Source organism: Balaenoptera borealis (genome assembly GCF_965194805.1).
Source record: "Balaenoptera borealis genome assembly, chromosome: 1".
Lineage (NCBI taxonomy): Eukaryota > Metazoa > Chordata > Mammalia > Artiodactyla > Balaenopteridae > Balaenoptera > Balaenoptera borealis.
Genome location: NC_138860.1, coordinates 137,403,711 through 137,421,096, shown reverse-complemented (window position 1 = coordinate 137,421,096; position 17,386 = coordinate 137,403,711). Strand labels below are relative to the sequence as shown.

The following is a 17,386-nucleotide window of genomic DNA, read 5'->3' as shown; positions in this document are numbered from 1 at the left end:
ACACTCACATTTATTATGTCATTTAAACTTCAATTTCTCAATCTCCATTGGACCATTATCTTCAGAGTGTAAACATTCTATAATATCTCCATCCTTAACAGTCCCTCTCTGGACCTCATGTTCCCCATCAGAAACAAACCTTATGTGTCTTCTCTTTTATAGCAAAGCTGTCACTGTCTCTACCTTCTCATCTGACATTCTTTCCTCAGTCAACTCAGATCTGGTTTTCATTCCCACAACTCCACTGAAATTGCTTTTATCAAGGTAACTAGGAACGTACATCTTATCTATTCACTCCCTCCTCCTTGAAACATTCTTCTTCACTTGGCTTTAAACACAGTATATTGCCCTGGTTTTCCAGCTACTCACTGGCTCCTCCTCCTTCAGACTTCTAAGTGGCCCGCTGCTCAGGTCTTGTCTCTCCTCTTGTCTCTGTCTACACTCCCAAGGTGATCTCAACCAGATCCTGGTTTTTAATATTGTCTGCAAACTGGTGACTCCCACATTCATCTCTTCAACCCACTTTGCTCCCTGAGGCTCCAAACTTGTGTATCCAAGAGTCTTCTTAACTCTCTCTAGATAAGCATCTCAAGCTTACAGCTCCTAAAGCAGAACTCTGGAAAATCCTGCTCTAATGCCAGTGCTCCCCTTCTTGGGAAGTGGTACTAAATTCATCCAGGTGCCCTAGCCAATAATCTAGATGTCATCCTTAACGCCTCTCTTCAGGCCCAGCATTTCATCAGTCAGTAAGTCTTACTGACTCTACCTTCCAAATATTACCTGCAATCCGACTACTTATTACCATGTCTACCTCTACCAAACTAGGCAAAGCCACCGTTATCACCAGCCTGGACTTCAGAAATGCCCTTCTAACTGGCTCTCTGCTTCCTTTCTCTCCCCTTTTTATAGTCTGTTCTCCACTGAACAGCCAGAGTAGTCCTTTTAAATGTAAAACCATCTAGTGGGTTCCTTTCTCATTCTAATTAAAACTCACAGTCTCTTTTAGAACCTATGAGGTCTACATGATCTAGCTTCTGCCTTTCCAAGCTTATTTCTACCTTAAGGTATTTGTACTTACTAGTCCTGTTTGGAATATTATTTTACCACATTTTCCCATGATTCACTACCTGAATTCCTTCTGATTCTACTCAAAGGTAATCCCTCCCTGACAATTCCATGTCCCTTAACCCACTTTATTTTTTCTTATTCACTTACCTGTCAGTATATTATATACTTGTTTAATTCATTGTAGTCCCTCTTTTCCTCACTAGAACATAAGTCCAAGTGCTGTATTATTTCAAGGTGCCCAACAAATATTTGTTGAATGAGGGAATGAGACTTGAATATAAATCTTTTGACTAGAGTTTGAGTACTCTTTCCCTAACCCAAAGGCTTATAAAAAGTGATCATCTTTCTATTTTGTTATATCTCCAGAATATTCTGAGGAAACATTTGAGAACCTTGATTTCAGATTCTTCTAGATAAATGAAGATGCATCATATTAGAGCAATTATGTAAATTTCAGTTTGGGTTGGTGTGGTGTGGGCTTGTGATAGGAACATCAGTAGCATTCCACTGGCTAAGAGTCACCTCACACCAATGCGCCACTGTGATGATTTAGGCACAGTGCCAAGAGTGGCAGAAAAAGCACCCTAAAAAAAAAAAGGAATTCTTAGATTTAAAAATTTTGACACTAAATAGTACAGTGTATTATCTCCATGTTGTAGATGCGAACCTTTCTCTAAGGTACAGAGAAATTAAATTACTTGCTAACTTGTTAAGTGGCAAAATGAGATTTGAATTCAGGTCTGTGGGTATCTAAGCATTGCCTCCTCCTCTGTTGTCCACCACACCACATTGCCACAGCTTTCTACCCTCCTAACGGAGTTAGCACTCAGCCAACAGTTTAACACAATTTAGGGATTTGTTATTGCTTTTGTTCGTTTGTTTTTTGATGGAGACAAGTATCTACTATAGTTATAGAAAACAATTTCTAGCTACTCAAGTGCCCCTACACAAGTTTCTGTTTAAGTTTCTTTATTTGCAAAATGACCAAGTTGGATTCAGTGACCTCTGAGATCTTTTTTTTTTTCATGGAAAGTTTTCTAAAGATCTTAGTGCCTCTGAAGATCTAATTATACTGACTTTGCCTCTAAGGTTTATTTTAATATGAAAACAAAGAGCCATCAGGAGGAGGTTCTCCTTTAGCCTTCATGATCAGAAGCCAAGTTGGCTTCCAGCCCTCCAGCAATAATTCCAGAGTGGCGCTGTCAGAACATCAATAGGTTATTATTTCCAGATCAGAGTCGAATCCTAAAGGACACGTGTGCACTGTCAGGAAGGAATTTTAAAATATCCAGATACAACCAATCTTTTGAAAGATGAAAAAGCAGTTCTTATTTTTTTTCTTGAAAATTATAATACATACTCCCAAATCTTGGAAACACGTTATTTTGGAATGGTTGCTGTAAGCACCTTTCTTTTGGCATTCAAATTGGGTGCTTGACAACTCCCACAGAACATCTGGACCGCTCCAGATGACCACACTGAGAGGCAAAATCAGTGTGGTAAAGCTCATGTTGGCACCGACATGCACAAACAGGAACAGGCATGCAAACCTGAATAGAAACACACACACATGCACACAGAATAGCCTTTGTTTTCTTTGGAATGTGTTCTTAGACTGGGTGCTGGGAAATTGTCTTCCGTGGAAGCCTTTTGATAATTACCCAAGTCTAAAGTATCAGGATAATCTTACTCTGAGTGCGTTTCTGGTTTAACACTCAATTCTTTGAATAAGAAAATCAATTCATCTTTTTAGAATCTCTTAGTCACAGAAGCTCAAATTATTTTAAAATTCATATTTATATGGTATCTTATTGTCTACCAGGGGTTTTCATTGCAAACTCTCTGTTTAAGTTATCTACCAAACCTATGAAGTTGGTAGTATTATTATTTATATTTTACCTATTTGTCTTTCATCATCACAGCAACTCTGTTATTATTTGTGTTTAAAGATGAAGATCCTGAGGCTCAATGATATCGATGACTCATCCTGGGACACACAGCTAATTAGTGGTGGCTAATATTCTACTCAGGCTTCAGATAGCGCAGAGCAAGGGCTTTAAAGCCAAATATATCTGGGCTGAATTCCTAAGTTCGCCCACAAGTTTTGTGACCCCCCAGCATATAACTTAATCTCGTTCATCTTTGATTCCACTATCTTTAAAATGGAGTTAATGATATCAAATTATATAAGCTTCTTTGGAGAATTAAATGAGAAACCATGTAAAGCGCTTAACACTCATCACAACCAATGTGGGTACTTATCAATGCCAAGTAGGTATTCATGAAATCTAGTTTTAATCCAAGAACTTTTACTGCTGAAAAAAAGAGTGCTCTAGGGCTTCCCTGGTGGAGCAGTGGTTAAGAATCTGCCTGCCAATGCAGGGCACACGGGGTCGAGCCCTGGTCTGGGAAGATCCCACATGCCGCGGAGCAACTGGGCCCGTGAGCCACAATTACTGAGCCTGCGCGTCTGGAGCCTGTGCTCCGCAACAAGAGAGGCCGCGATAGCGCACCGCGATGAAGAGTGGGCGCCGCTTGCCGCAACTAGAGAAAGCCCTCGCACAGAAACCAAGACCCAACACAGCCATAAATAAATAAATTAAAAAAAAAAAAGTGCTCTAGTCAGTGTTGGTATTGTGAGGGTCTTTGGAAGCTCCACACTTTTAGAGTACAAAATGGTCAGTGCTCAGGTGCCTTGAGGCTCTAAGGATTTTCTACGGCCTCACTTTATCCTTAATTGAAAACTAATGCACAGGACAAGCTGTGCTTTCACAAGGTTCTTTAGCAGTAAGGTTCATGGACTTGCCTACTTTGCTTTCTATCATCCTGGTGACCCTTTAATCTCACACACACACACACACACACACAGAATCTAACAATCTGTGGCTTCCAGGCAAGGGAAAGCGGCTGTTCCACAGTCTGTCGATGCTGTCATCTGGGATTAGTATCTAACAGAGCCGGTATATTTTGTTAGCGCGTATATCAGATCTCGGGTAAGCCAGCTAGCTTCTCTCTGTTCTGTAACTACAGATCTCAGCTTGCTGCCCAGTCTATACTGGTTTCCAGTCACAGTGCGTGGACGACTGGTGCTGGACCTAAGATAAACTGAGAAATGAATTAAGGGATTGCCAATCATTAGGATAATGGATAGATGAATTACCTATTGTGTTTTTGTTTGTGAGAAACAGAAGACCCAATTCAACGTGACTTGAAGTCAATTAACCATACTGGGGTCATGGGTAGGTTATTGAAACTTCTCTTAGTTTCAGTTTTCAACATTTTAAACAGATGTAATAATATAGGGATGTTATATGGATTAAATGATAATAAGTTCAAAGTGCTTACTTAACCCAATGTTTGACATATAGTAAGTATTCAATGAATGTGAACCATTTTTATTTTTATTGCCATTGTTGTTTTTCTTGTTGAGGCTCAGATGCAAAATACAACTTCCCATCTTTATAATCACCATGAAAACTTTTTGTCAAACAATTTAATTTATAAACATTCTCAGGAGTTATGGTTTCTTACTAGAAGAGCACAACTTTGGAGTCAAAAAAAATTTTGTGCTCAAATTTCTTTACTGCTTCTTACTAGCTATAGAATTGGGCAAATTTTAATTCTCCTTGAGATTCATCTGCAGAATGGAATTAACAATACCTTCCTCAAATGGTGTTGTGAGTGGTAGATAAGATTGCATGGGTGGCAACACCTAGCATACACCTGATACACTGATGTTTGTTGAGACTGAATCTGGATCTCAATTTCCTTATCTATAAAATGAAGATAGGATACTCAACCCTAGAAGGTTGTGATGAGGATTAAATGCAACAATATATGTGAAAGCATTTTGTAAACTCCAAAGTACTATGTAAAAGGTATTATTATCATCATTATTATTATTAATCTCATCACTATCACTTAAAATAATACTATTATTACTAATGTAAAAATAATAATAGTAGTAACTAATATTAATAAGTAATAGTAATTATTGCTTATAAGTAATAATAATTATTGCTTATTACTACTGTTAATCATTATTATTGCTTTTACTATTTCTAGGTCAAATAGTATAGATTCTAATTTTTTATATCAAAGAAATACCCATGTTAGGAGATGGCTTGGAAATAACTTTTCAAATTTCTTAGCCCATAAGATTTTGTTCAGAGCCACATTTATTGTAAGATACTTGAACTAATAAGATCACGTTTCAGCATGTAAAATTGTTTCTGAGTAAAATAATTTTTTTAAATGTCATTTAAAACTAGTGAGGTTAAAAATTAGTGAAATAAGATAAGTGATGCCCTATTTAAGTAGTTAAAGGCTGTCCAGCTGCCCATCACACTTCAGATTTTCAGCGCCAGCCTGGGAATATCTCCACCCGGCACTGGTGCGTGACTTATTGCTAAAAGAAAAATGGCCTGCTCAGGCAAAGTGTCTTTTGTGCTATTAGCTGTTGGTGTCTTTCGTGCTATTAGCTGTTGATGGATGGCCTACGTGTCTCTGTGCTATCAGATAACATTGTTTTTCCCTGTTGCTTTTCCTCCTTGTGAGCTTTAAGCACAAATCTTAAGATGTGTTGGTCTATAAGTATGCAAGTCTCTGCCATCACTATTCTTCCATTTATTTCCTGATGTTGCCCAGCCCTCTCAGCTGGAAACTGGGATCCACTCCATCAGCAAGACATGCATTAGTAGAAATCCAAAAGAAATCCATTTTGCAGACATAATCCTAGAGTAATGTATTTCATATGTATACTCTTTTTTTTCCCCATCGTGAGGAATTTCTACTACCAGTAGTTCAGCTTTTATGAGAAGACCAACAATATCTGTTATAGGCAGCATGACATACTGCACATGAAGTACAGAGTCAGAGGATTTAGGTTTGGGCCCTGACTCTGGGTTCTTCTAGATGAGTGACCATGAGCAAGCTGTCTCTCAGACTTAGTTTCTTTAACTTGCGTTTGAATCCCTGTGCTACCACTCTATCTTCTTAATTATGTCCTTGGGCTTCACTGAGATCATAAACTTTTGTGCTTCCAAGGATACCGTTAAGAAATGAAAAGACAGGGCTTCCCTGGTGGCGCAGTGGTTGAGAATCTGCTTGCCAATGCAGGGGACGCGGGTTCGAGCCCTGGTCTGGGAAGATCCCACATGCCGCGGAGCAACTAGGCCCGTGAGCCACAACTACTGAGCCTGCGCGTCTGGAGCCTGTGCTCCGCAACAAGAGAGGCCGCGACAGTGAGAGGCCCGCGCACCACGATGAAGAGCGGCCCCCGCTTGCCACAACTAGAGAAAGACCTTGCACAGAAACGAAGACCCTCGCACAGAAACGAACACAGCCAAAAAAATAAATAAATAAATAAATTTATTTTTTTAAAAAAATGAAAAGACAATCATTAGAATGGGAGATAATATTTGCAAATTATATATCTGATAAGGGAGTTATTTCCAGAATATATGAAGAATTTTTGAAACTCAACGATAAAAAGCCAAATAATCCAATTTAAAAATGGGCAAAATATTTGAATAGACATTTCTCTGAAGAAAATACACAAATGGCCAATAACCACATGAAAATATGCTCAACATCATTAGTTATTAGAGAAATGCAAATCAAAACCACAATGAGGTAACACTTCACATCCATTAAAATGGCTATAACAAAGACAGACAATAACAAATGTTGGAGAGGATGTAAAGAAATTGGAATCCACAGACATTTTTAAAAAATTTTTTTATTGAAATGCAGTTGTTTTACAATGTTGTGTTTGTTTCAGGTGTACAGCAAAGTGATTCAGTTATGCATATATGGACATAGATATAGAATATATCTCTATATATTCTTTTTTAGATTCTTTTCTATTATAGGTTATTACAAGATATTGAATATAGTTCCCTGTGCTATACAGTAGGTCCTTGTTGGTTATCTACTCCATATATAGTAGAATATACATTTTAATCTCCAACTTTTAATTTATCCCTCCACCTACCATTCCCTTTTGGTAACCATAAGTTTGTTTTCTGTGTCTTTGAGTTTATTTCTGTTTTATAAATAAGTTCATTTGTATCTATAAGTGATATCACATGATATTTGTCTTTCTCTATCTGACTTCCTTCACTTAGGGTGGTAATCTCTAGGTCCATCCATGTTGCTTCAAATGGCATTAATTCATCCTTTTTTATGGCTGAGTAATATTCCATTGTATATATGTACCATATCTTCTTTATCCATTCTTCTGTTGATGGACATTTAGATTGCTACCATGTCTTGGCTATTGTAAATAGTGCTGCTATGAACATTGGAGTGCATGTATCTTTTCAAATTATAGTTTTCTCCAGAAATATGCCCAAAAGTGGGATCTCAGATCATATGGTGGCTCTATTTTTAGTTTTTAAGGAACTTCCATACTGTTCTCCATAGTGGCTCCACCAATTTACATTCCCACCACCAGTGTAGGAGGGGAACCCTCAGCTATTGTTGATGACATTGAAAAGTGGTGTGGCCACTTTGGAAATAATTTGACTGTTTCTCAAAATGTAAAACATAGAGTTATGATATGATCCAGCAATTTCACTCCTAGGTGTATATCCAGGAAAAATGCAAACATACATTTACACAAAAACTTGTATTTGAGTGTTCATAGAAGCATTATTCATACATTATAGCCAAAAAGTGGAAACAACTAAAATGGCAATCAACATATATTCATTTATGTGATATATGCATAAAATGGAATATTTTTTAGCAATAAAAAGGAATGAAGTACTGATACATGCTACAACATGAATGGACCTTAAAAACTTTATGGTAAGTGAAAAAAGTCACATATCATATGATTCCATTTATATGAAATGTTCAGAATAGGCAAATCCATAGAAACAGAAAGTAGGTTAGTGGTTACCAGGGGCTAGGGGCAAGGTAATGGAGATGGAATTTCTTTTTCGGATGATGAAAATGTTCTAAAATTGATGGTGGTGATGGTCGCGTGACTGTGAATATACTAAAAACTATCAAATTGGACACTTGATAAAGTTGAATTTTATGGCATGTGAATTATATCTCAATAAAGCTGGTATTAAAAAAAAAGGGAACTTAAGCTTTTTGATAATCCTATGGAATTGAAAATGAATATAAGGTGCCTTTTTTTTTCCATTTCCAAGAGTAAAAGCATAGTCTCTTGCGGTAGTTGTGGTAGTGAATTAGGCATATATCTTTAAAATTCCCCTTATCAAAGTCTTCCCAGATAGCCTTTGCTAATTTTATATTTCCTTCATAATCTAAAAACAATCCTTTTTAGCATTTTCAAAAGCCATCATGCTGCCCTATTGTATTAAATGAACTACATTCCCCAATGCCTCTCTCTTCTGTTTAGTCCTTCTCAACAATTATATTGCTCCCTAAACCACAAAAGAAAATAAAACTTTTTCCTGTAGGAGAGTTACTGGAACATTCATCCTGACCCAAAATATTATTTTCATAAAAACTTCTGTTTATTTTATTTATTTATTTATTTATTTACTTATTTATTTGTTTGTTTATTTATGGCTGTGTTGGGTCTTCGTTTCTGTGCGAGGGCTTCCTCTAGTTGCGGCAAGCGGGGGCCACTCTTCATCGCTGTGCGCAGGCCTCTCACTATCGCGGCCTCTCTTGTTGCGGAGCACAGGCTCCAGATGCGCAGGCTCAGTAGTTGTGGCTCACGGGCCCAGTTGCTCCGCGGCATGTGGGATCTTCCCAGACCAGGGCTCGAACCCGTGTCCCCTGCATTGGCAGGCAGATTCTCAACCACTGTGACACCAGGGAAGTCCAAAACTTCTGTTTAATTATGAACTGGACCAACTACCTTCTTTCTTGTGAGCTATAAGCCTGTGAACTAGGCACTAAAGTAGGCATTGACAATAAAGCAGCAGGAATCTTGTTTCTCTTGCAGTCACATTCTAGTGCGAGGATACAGATGATGCAAACAATAAATAAATTAGGTATGTGAGAAGGTGATGAATGCTGTGCACAAAAATAATAAAGAGAGTGTCAGGTTAGGAGTGGTCAGGGGAGTTCTCAGTAATGAGGGGACATTTGAACAATGACTTAAGGAAGTGTGGGCGTGGCCAGAGTGGGAACTGGGGAAGAGCATCTTAGGCAGAGAGAATACCCTTTGAAAACTCCCTGAGGCAGAAGCATGCCTGGCATGTTCTAGACACAGCAAAGGACCAGTGCAAGCCCAAGTAGAGTGAGGAAGGGAACACCTAGTGAGTAGTGGGGTTAGGGAGATCTTGGGGATTGTACTAGGGCCTCGTACATCACTGTAAGGACTTTATCTCTCGCTTTGAATGAAAGGGGGAACAACTGGAAGGTGTTCAGCTGATGAATGATGTGACCTGAGTTAGGTTTTTAAAGAACTACCCTGGCTACTATTTTGACAATAGACTGTAGCGGGGCCAGGACACAAGAGGAAGTCCAGTTAGAAAACTGGTTTTCATGTCTAAGTTTTGATCACCTGTGAATATATATATATATACCTTTTGTATATAAATTCATGCCTGTTGCTGCCATTGTATACAATGAGTCCTATCTTAAGGTCAGCTTCTCTGGGACATAGTGAGGTTTGGGAAGTTGAAATGTGGAGGCAAATCTGAAGTAAAGAAACCGGGTATCCCTTTAGTAGCACAGATCCAGTTAAAATACAGGATTATCAGGATCCAGAAGGACGTTAAATAAGACTAAGTCCTATAATAAGAGGCAAAGGGGAAGCCATGCAGACATGTCTCATTTGATTGCAAACCAGTGTTTGTCACTGTGAGCTGTAGCCATGATCACGTTCCACTCAGAGATCCAGAATGCTGAGACCCTTGTCTTTTCTGTTGAATGTCTTTGGGGTATAATTTGTCACTCTGGAAGATGCCTTTAGTTCTTCAGGATCTGAGGATCTTTGAACCTGTTTACTGCTGTGTGGTGTTAATGATGATCCTAGTGGCTGTTAAGGGCTATTGTATCTGCTTAAAGGCCGGTCTTCCTGGGCTAGAGGTGGAAGTTTAAATGCACAACAGCATGCTTAGAGCAGTCAGGGATGTTGATCCCAAACCTGGGCAAAGGAGAATTTGTTATTCCAGTCACGCTGTTATTTCTTTGTGTAACATAGACATTTTCTTTGCTCTGTAATCTCCTGCGATGAAAAGGACTTATAATCTCTCCAGGGTTTTCTCCTTTGTTATGGTCTAACATATGTCATTCAGGAAATCTGACCCTGTGTGTTAGGTGTTCTTTCATCGTGCCCCGAATGGGCTAAACAACGCAGAACGAGTCAGACAGGAGGTTTGATAGCTCCAAACGCGAAGCAAAAGGTAGAAGGAGAGAGAATTGTATTTGATTAATCTGATCACTACCTCAGTTAAAAGAAAACCCGAAAACATGCTGACACATCACCAGGCATGGAGGAGAAAATGCAAAATGAGAGAGAAAACAGAGGATACTGTTTAAAGGGAGATTTTTCAACAATTTTAGAAACTCAAATGCTTTCCTTTTCTGAGGTAAATTGGAAGAAATGCTCCACGCACCATGGGAAGCTATCATTCAGATGTGACTGAAAATCGATTTTCTCATTTGATGTCTAAAGGAAACCACTGATGATGTTCCAGCTGAATGCTTACATGTTGATTGCTAAGTCATTTGTATTCATATCGAAAATGATATCTACTCTGCAATGGGAAGTGGCATGCCATCGGAAAGAAAATTAAAAGGACAAAGAGCTAAGCAATAACTATGTGGCCTCAAGAACACAGGGAAATTAATGAAATGAACTAAGTTCCTGAGTGCTGGGATACTGAGACAGCACCAGCCCTTCAGGATGCTGCATGTTGGAGATTTACCTCCTCCCCGGAGACATTCATGGATATGGTAGGTGTTGGTAACGCTGTGAACAACAAACTTCATCTGACAGTTCAGGAATAGAGCTGAGACATGGTTTCATATTTAAAATCACTGAATAATAAGAAATAAATATAAACAAAACAACGGGAAAATGTTATGCTTTGTAAAATTGTGTGATTTTTTTAGGAAAAATACTTTGAGTACCTTCATATATTAAAAGTTCTTTACATTATCTTTTTTTTTTTTAGGTTATAGGAGTAGATAGTGAATTGGATGAAATTTTTCTGTAAGAATAAACTATCTGTTTCCTCAGGCCATGGTAAAATTTGTGAATGATGTTCACTTTTCTCAACTTGAAATTTAAAGTAAGACTTTCTGAAAAGCTTTCCTTTATTAGACTCTTACAAAAAGAAATATAAGGTAATGAGCAGTTACTACAAATTGTAAAGATTTTTTTAACCATTCTCAAATATGTATTTTTATGTGGCTAATGAATAGTTGAATATTTTTAAAAATCTTGTTGTTTAGAGCTGTGGGAGAGTGGTAAACTACTTTGCATTGTTTAAATATTTTGCTGTCTATGAACTGTGTCTTCATTTTGAGAGTTAAGACAATAAGAAACATGGAATTCTGGGTACATGGGAGACAATGGGTAGAACCAAGCAGTGACTTGTGTAATTTTACACTGATTTAGCCTGGTAGCATCTCACAGTCCCAGACTGACGTATACATCAAAACAGAGGAATATGAGCATACATTTTAAACATAGGCATTGCTTATTTGGGGATTTCATTTTCCAACTCTCTGAATGCCAAGGCTTCCAGAGGACAGAAATTACAGCTGGCATAATTTTTTGCCCAGTGCGTAGCATAGGTTTCAGGCAGTTCATTCAACAAATACTTCTGGTGGTATTGATGAGTAAATCAGAGAAGAAAAATACTTTCAATTTTGAGCATAATTAGTTCTCATAAATCAGACCACAATTTTTCCTGATCATATATTTTTTGCTAGGGTCAATTGAAAATAAAGGGGTCATGAAAGGAAAAGGAACTTAGAATTTCTAATCTTCCCGTCAAGAATGGAATTCAAAAGAGGTTGGGGTCAAAAGAACCCCTTTTACCCTATTTTAGTATAACTTCAGTTGAAGGCAGTCATGAACTTTTTGGGGTGTAATGTTAGTGGTCTGTGAAGAAACGAAAAGGAGGCAGTTTCTTAAAACTTGAAAACACTTGGTTAGATAGTTATGCAGGTTTCTTAATGCTTTCAGAGCTGTGATATACAATTAATGTCATTGTGAATTTCTAAAAGAGGATATATTTAAAAAGGGAAAAAGTATTTTAAACTTATCTAGCCATAAAACCTTTTTGGGGAGTGGAGCAACCTATTAATATCTTCATAGACCTCTGAAAAACAGTTTGGGTGATGTGATGTTGTTTCGATGAAATAAACACTGATTAGAGAACCAGATCAGTGTGAGTGAAAATCTCAGCTTCATTGTTTACCAACTCTATGAGCTTGGGCAGGTCAGAGCGCTAATTTTCTTGTTTGTAAATGAAGTTATAATGCTTCCCTTGAAATGCTGTGACAATTAAGTGACATTATGTGAATCACCTAACACAGTTACTGGCACATATGAAACTCTCAATAACTCTAAGTTATAATAAGAATGAAATATGAAAAATGATACAGGTATTATGTGTCTGTGGTATTTAAATGAGATGAAAAGTAGCACAGTGCCTAGTCCAAATAATTAACTCAACAAATATTAGCCTCTTTACTCCTTTTCTCATCACCTTCACATATTTATAAATTGGTTAGCGTTTTGTTGAAAATCCAGGGGATTTTTTTAGTCATGGTATGCTGTTCAAATTAACTTCTTAAAAATTCCACTAATCCATTGATATGGTTGATTCATTCATCTTTCCAACATACATTTATTGAGCACTTACTATGTACTAAGTACTGCTCTAGGCTTTTGGGATCTAAAGTTGTGTAACCATCAGATAGAATAAACCCACAAATAAATCACTGATTATAAATTAATGTGTTAAAACAATAATGTATGTTATAACCTTCTTTGGCTTCACCTATATCAGATGGGGGCATAAAGGAAGTGATTCATAACTAGAATTCTGTTGGATAAGTAGGCCAAAACTAGACAGAGAATCAGAAGAAAGAACTTCCAGGTGTAACATAGCTGAGCATGATTCATTTGGGGAAAAGCTGTTGCTGTTCCAAATCATAAGAAGGGAAGTGGATGCCTGAGACGATGCAGAAAAGACAGACAGGGCTAGATAAGCCCTCATAATAATTTCAACTTTATCCCCAAAAGTACGAGGGACCATTAAGGGTCTTAAAGCAGGAAAGACCATAGACCACTGTGTGGCGCCAGCCTGGAAGCAGAGACTGGTTTGAGTGTTTTCTACGAAAGCAAAGGGGGCTTTCATAGAAGTAGAGTAGTATTCTATTCTCAATATTTTTGGAGGAAAAAATTCAGGCAAAAAAAAAAAAAAAATTCAGGCAAGTGCTACTAAACCCACAAAAGTCTATTTGTGTGTATAAGAATCTTCGAGGTGACCCAATGGCTCGGTCAACTCTTTGATGGCAATTTTCGATGATCAAAATGGAACTTCACAAGTAAATTGTTCAATTAAAATGTTTTCAAGGTTCAACAGCTAAAAGCTTGGAAAGCTGCCTAGAGTACCCTTATAGGCCCTCTACCTGATAAGATTTATCTCTTTTTATCAATTCCTTAAGAGTTAAGTGTAAAGTTATTTTTTCTAGTTGGGCTCGTTTGACTTACACAATTTTTTTTTAGTTATTTTACCGACATTTTTTTTTCCAGTTGAGCTATAGCTAATGGTGTATTCAGTGAGAAAATAAAATTGAGCTCTACATTTTCAATGTTTAATTATACATAAACATCACTTAAATGCACTAGGGGAACTAAACTTTAAAGGAACCCTAGGGGAAATCCTTTAGCAAGAAGAAGAACTATTTTTATAGTAAAATTACTTCCCAATTTATTTGTTTTATGTAAACATATATTTTGTACTGCATGGTTCCTTAAAGCAGGGCACACCTACATTTAGTATGTTTAGTAGGTGGGATTATGGGCTTAACTTGAAACTGTGTTGGCTCCCAAGGTAATCATATTAGAAGCTAAGTTACAGATTTGTAAATGTTTCCAGAAATCAGTAAATACTTGTTTATTCTGTGAAACAATATATAGAAAATCTATAGAGCCTGACAGAGTGTATTTGTCACTGCTAAACACCACACAGAAACTAACGTTCAAGAGCTGATTTTTGACCACCATTAGGTTACAGTCCTGTGTGCAATTATGTTGTGAAAGATACTCTTTTTTTTAGCTCAGAGAAGGCCCTTTGCTTTAATTACCCAAAAGGAAAAAATGTGCCCGAGACCAGGTCCCTGTGATGAAGTTAAAAAACAGTAAAATTTGAATACTCACAAAAATTCAAATACATTATCTTTTACTGGTAGTCACTGATAGGTACAGAGAGCAGAAAAACTTACTTCAATCAACAACTAATTTATTTAGCTGGAATGTAAACACCCAAGACTTCCAAAAAATATATTCGTAATTTTCTCTGTGCTATAGACATTATCCTACTCTTGAGACTTTCACCATAACACTAGCAGTATGAGTGAATGCCTGTGAGCCTACTTTAATGAGGAAAAGTGTATATAATATTTGAAGAATTACATTACTTCTTCCTTCCTATGCTATTTAAAGGAACTGCATACAGCCTGCTCAAGCAAAACCACACGCTTCTAAGTCAGAGTACTCTATCGATCATCACATATTTGCTGTTATCAGCATGAAGCTAAGTGTTGGGCCTATGCAAGAGAAGTGTGAATGCATTTGCCTCAAATTTGGGGCAGAGAAATAAACCTTTCCCATGAGATTATTTCCTTGAAAAGTCAGTAGAGAAAAGATGAAGAAGGAAGACATTCTTATTTAGTATCAACAGCTACGTAGTGCTTCATATTATATGCTGGTTAAAGGCAGATGGCTCCAGCTATCCGTTTAGTAGAAGACCTAACATTACCCTGACAGTTGATTGCAGGAAGGGATGTTAGCTTGCTCCTAATACCTTCCTCTGTATCAGAAATGCAGCTCCTCTTTGATTGCATAGCTGAATCAATGAACGCAACGCTCTCTGAGCTGAAGATAGACTGAAGAAAAGCTAATCTGATAGATAATGTCTTGAGAGGGTCCAGCCTACAGAACCACAGATCTAATACCACAGTGGGGCGTAGACACTTTCTAAAGCCTACGAGGACTTCCGCTCTTGGAATATCCCCTGCCTTAAATTGCAGCTCCCCAAAGTAATCTCCACTGTGCCAATCACAGTAAGTTAGAGGGCTAAGACTTCTTTCTCAGAGTAACGCAGTAATTTAATTTTCTTGTGATAATTAGAAGGTTGAAGAAAATAAACATCTTAACTAACTCAACTTATCTAAATGATTATAGCACAGGTAAAATTAAGCATTTTAAAAGATCATCAAGCCAGACTTCCCTGGTGGCACAGTGGTTAAGAATCCGCCTGCCAATGCAGGGGACACGGGTTCGATCCTTGGTCCCGGAAGATCCCACATGCCACGGAGCAACTAAGCCCGTGAGCCACAGCTACTGAGCCTGCGCTCTAGAGCCCTCGAGCCACAACTACTGAGGCTGTGTGCCACAACTACTGAAGCCCGTGTGTCTAGAGCCCGTGTTCGGCAACAAGAGAGGCTACCGCAACGAGAAGGCCATGCACCACAATGAAGAGTAGCCCCTGCTTGCCGCAACTAGAGAAAGCCCGCACACAGCAACGAAGACAATGCAGCCAAAAATAATAAAGATAAATAAATAAATAAATAAAAGTTAAAAAAAAAAAAAGCTTCAAATTAGAAAAAAAGAGAGAATCGAAAAAAAAGATAAGCAAGTCATAAAATTAGTATTTCTATCAAGGCTATTTGTATCAACTAATTAAAAGTCTGCTTTTGAATTACCATGCCTGCTGAATCAGCTATTAGTTAAACAATGCCGTTATATTTCACATGAAATAGTTCAATTTCAAGCATAATCTTTCTTAAAGTTGTGTATTAGCCAAACTTTGGTGTGGATTGTGTGCAAGGAAACATCCTAGTCATAGCTAACCTCACAATTAATCTTTCTTTTCTTTATTATAGAATAAAACTGCATTCAGTCTTTAACTGAATATTCATTGAGGGTGCTACTTGATTATGCTCTGTACTGGGTGGCCCTGGTGATACAACACTTACTAGGAATTAGTCTTTGCTAGGTTCCTGCCTCGGAGGAACTTGTCTGCCACTGAGAGAGACAGACACATGTCAATTAGAAGACAATCTGAGAAATGCCATAAAAGAGCTATAATAAAGCTCCATGAGACCCCAAGGAGAGCTAGCATAAGGCTTCACAGAGGAGGTGATATTTGACCTTGGTCTAGCAGGATGACAAAGGAGGCATTCCAGGTAGAGAGCAAAGCAAATGCAAAGGAATGATAATAGATATGGGCATGACTGGTCCAGGGAAAGATAAAGTCTACACTGTGGCTTATGTGTATTGTTATAGTTTCTTTCCCCATTTCTCCCACCTCACCCCATACCCCAAGGTGGAATGTGAACTCCATAAGGGCAGGGTATTTTGTCTGTTTGGTTAATGAATATATCTTACATGTACAGAACAGTGTCTAGCACACAGTAAATGCTCAATAAATATTTGTTAAAAGACTGCATGTGTGTATGTGTGTGTGTGTGTGTTTGAGTTGTAATTCTGTGACTTGGGACTTATGCACCTCCATGAGTTCAAGTGATTTTGGAGAAACATGCCTCGGACAAGCCTTGGTCTTTGATCTTCTTACCTCCTTGTGAATACTTGACCCAAAGGAAGATTTTATTTTAAAACTAAAATTCACTCTGTAGCAGCAGAGTTTTAAAGCCCTGGGAGATCTTTTTGTCATTGAGAAGTATCATAAGCTGCAGACAGGAATAAGTCAAGTTTTGGCTTGTGTCCATAGCATGTTGAAGCCAGATAATAAATATTCAGGCTCTGTGTCATTTTAGGAAACCCTGTTCAAGGATATTTAGTGTAGGCCTTTGGTGTTGATTTCTGAGTAAGCAACAGGAATACCTTTCTTAAAGGTGGGGTGCCATGATGGCTCAGTAAACAGAGCTTTGGAAGAGTTGTCACAAGCGTCAGTAGGCATTATGTTGCTGTGAAAACCCCCAAAATTTAGTCATATAGTTAAAAATCACTTTCTGTGATACAAAGGACAAGTCTTGAAATTATAATTCAGACTTTAAAATACTATAAAGTCTCACAATGCCTACAATTAATTTTTTTAAATACAGTAAAAGAAAGAGATTATCTATGCATTTCTTATTCTCTTATATATTATTTGAAAAAACTCACTATAGTGAC

The 17,386-nt window shown here is 37.7% G+C and overlaps 1 protein-coding gene across 4 annotated transcripts in view; it reads left to right on the top strand.

Moving 5' to 3' along the window:
• The window catches only part of PDE4B (phosphodiesterase 4B), a 592,331-nt gene that overhangs the window by 368,975 nt on the left and 205,970 nt on the right, over positions 1-17,386 (top strand). The window contains exon 1 of one of the 4 annotated variants that reach the window (XM_082357192.1): positions 9,706-10,962. The exons of the other annotated variants lie outside the window; for them this stretch is intronic. Coding sequence (XP_082213318.1) covers positions 10,913-10,962 — 50 coding nt within the window. The 5' untranslated portion in view covers positions 9,706-10,912. Of the gene's footprint in view, positions 1-9,705; positions 10,963-17,386 lie in introns of those variants that run through there. 4 annotated transcript variants of the gene reach the window in all.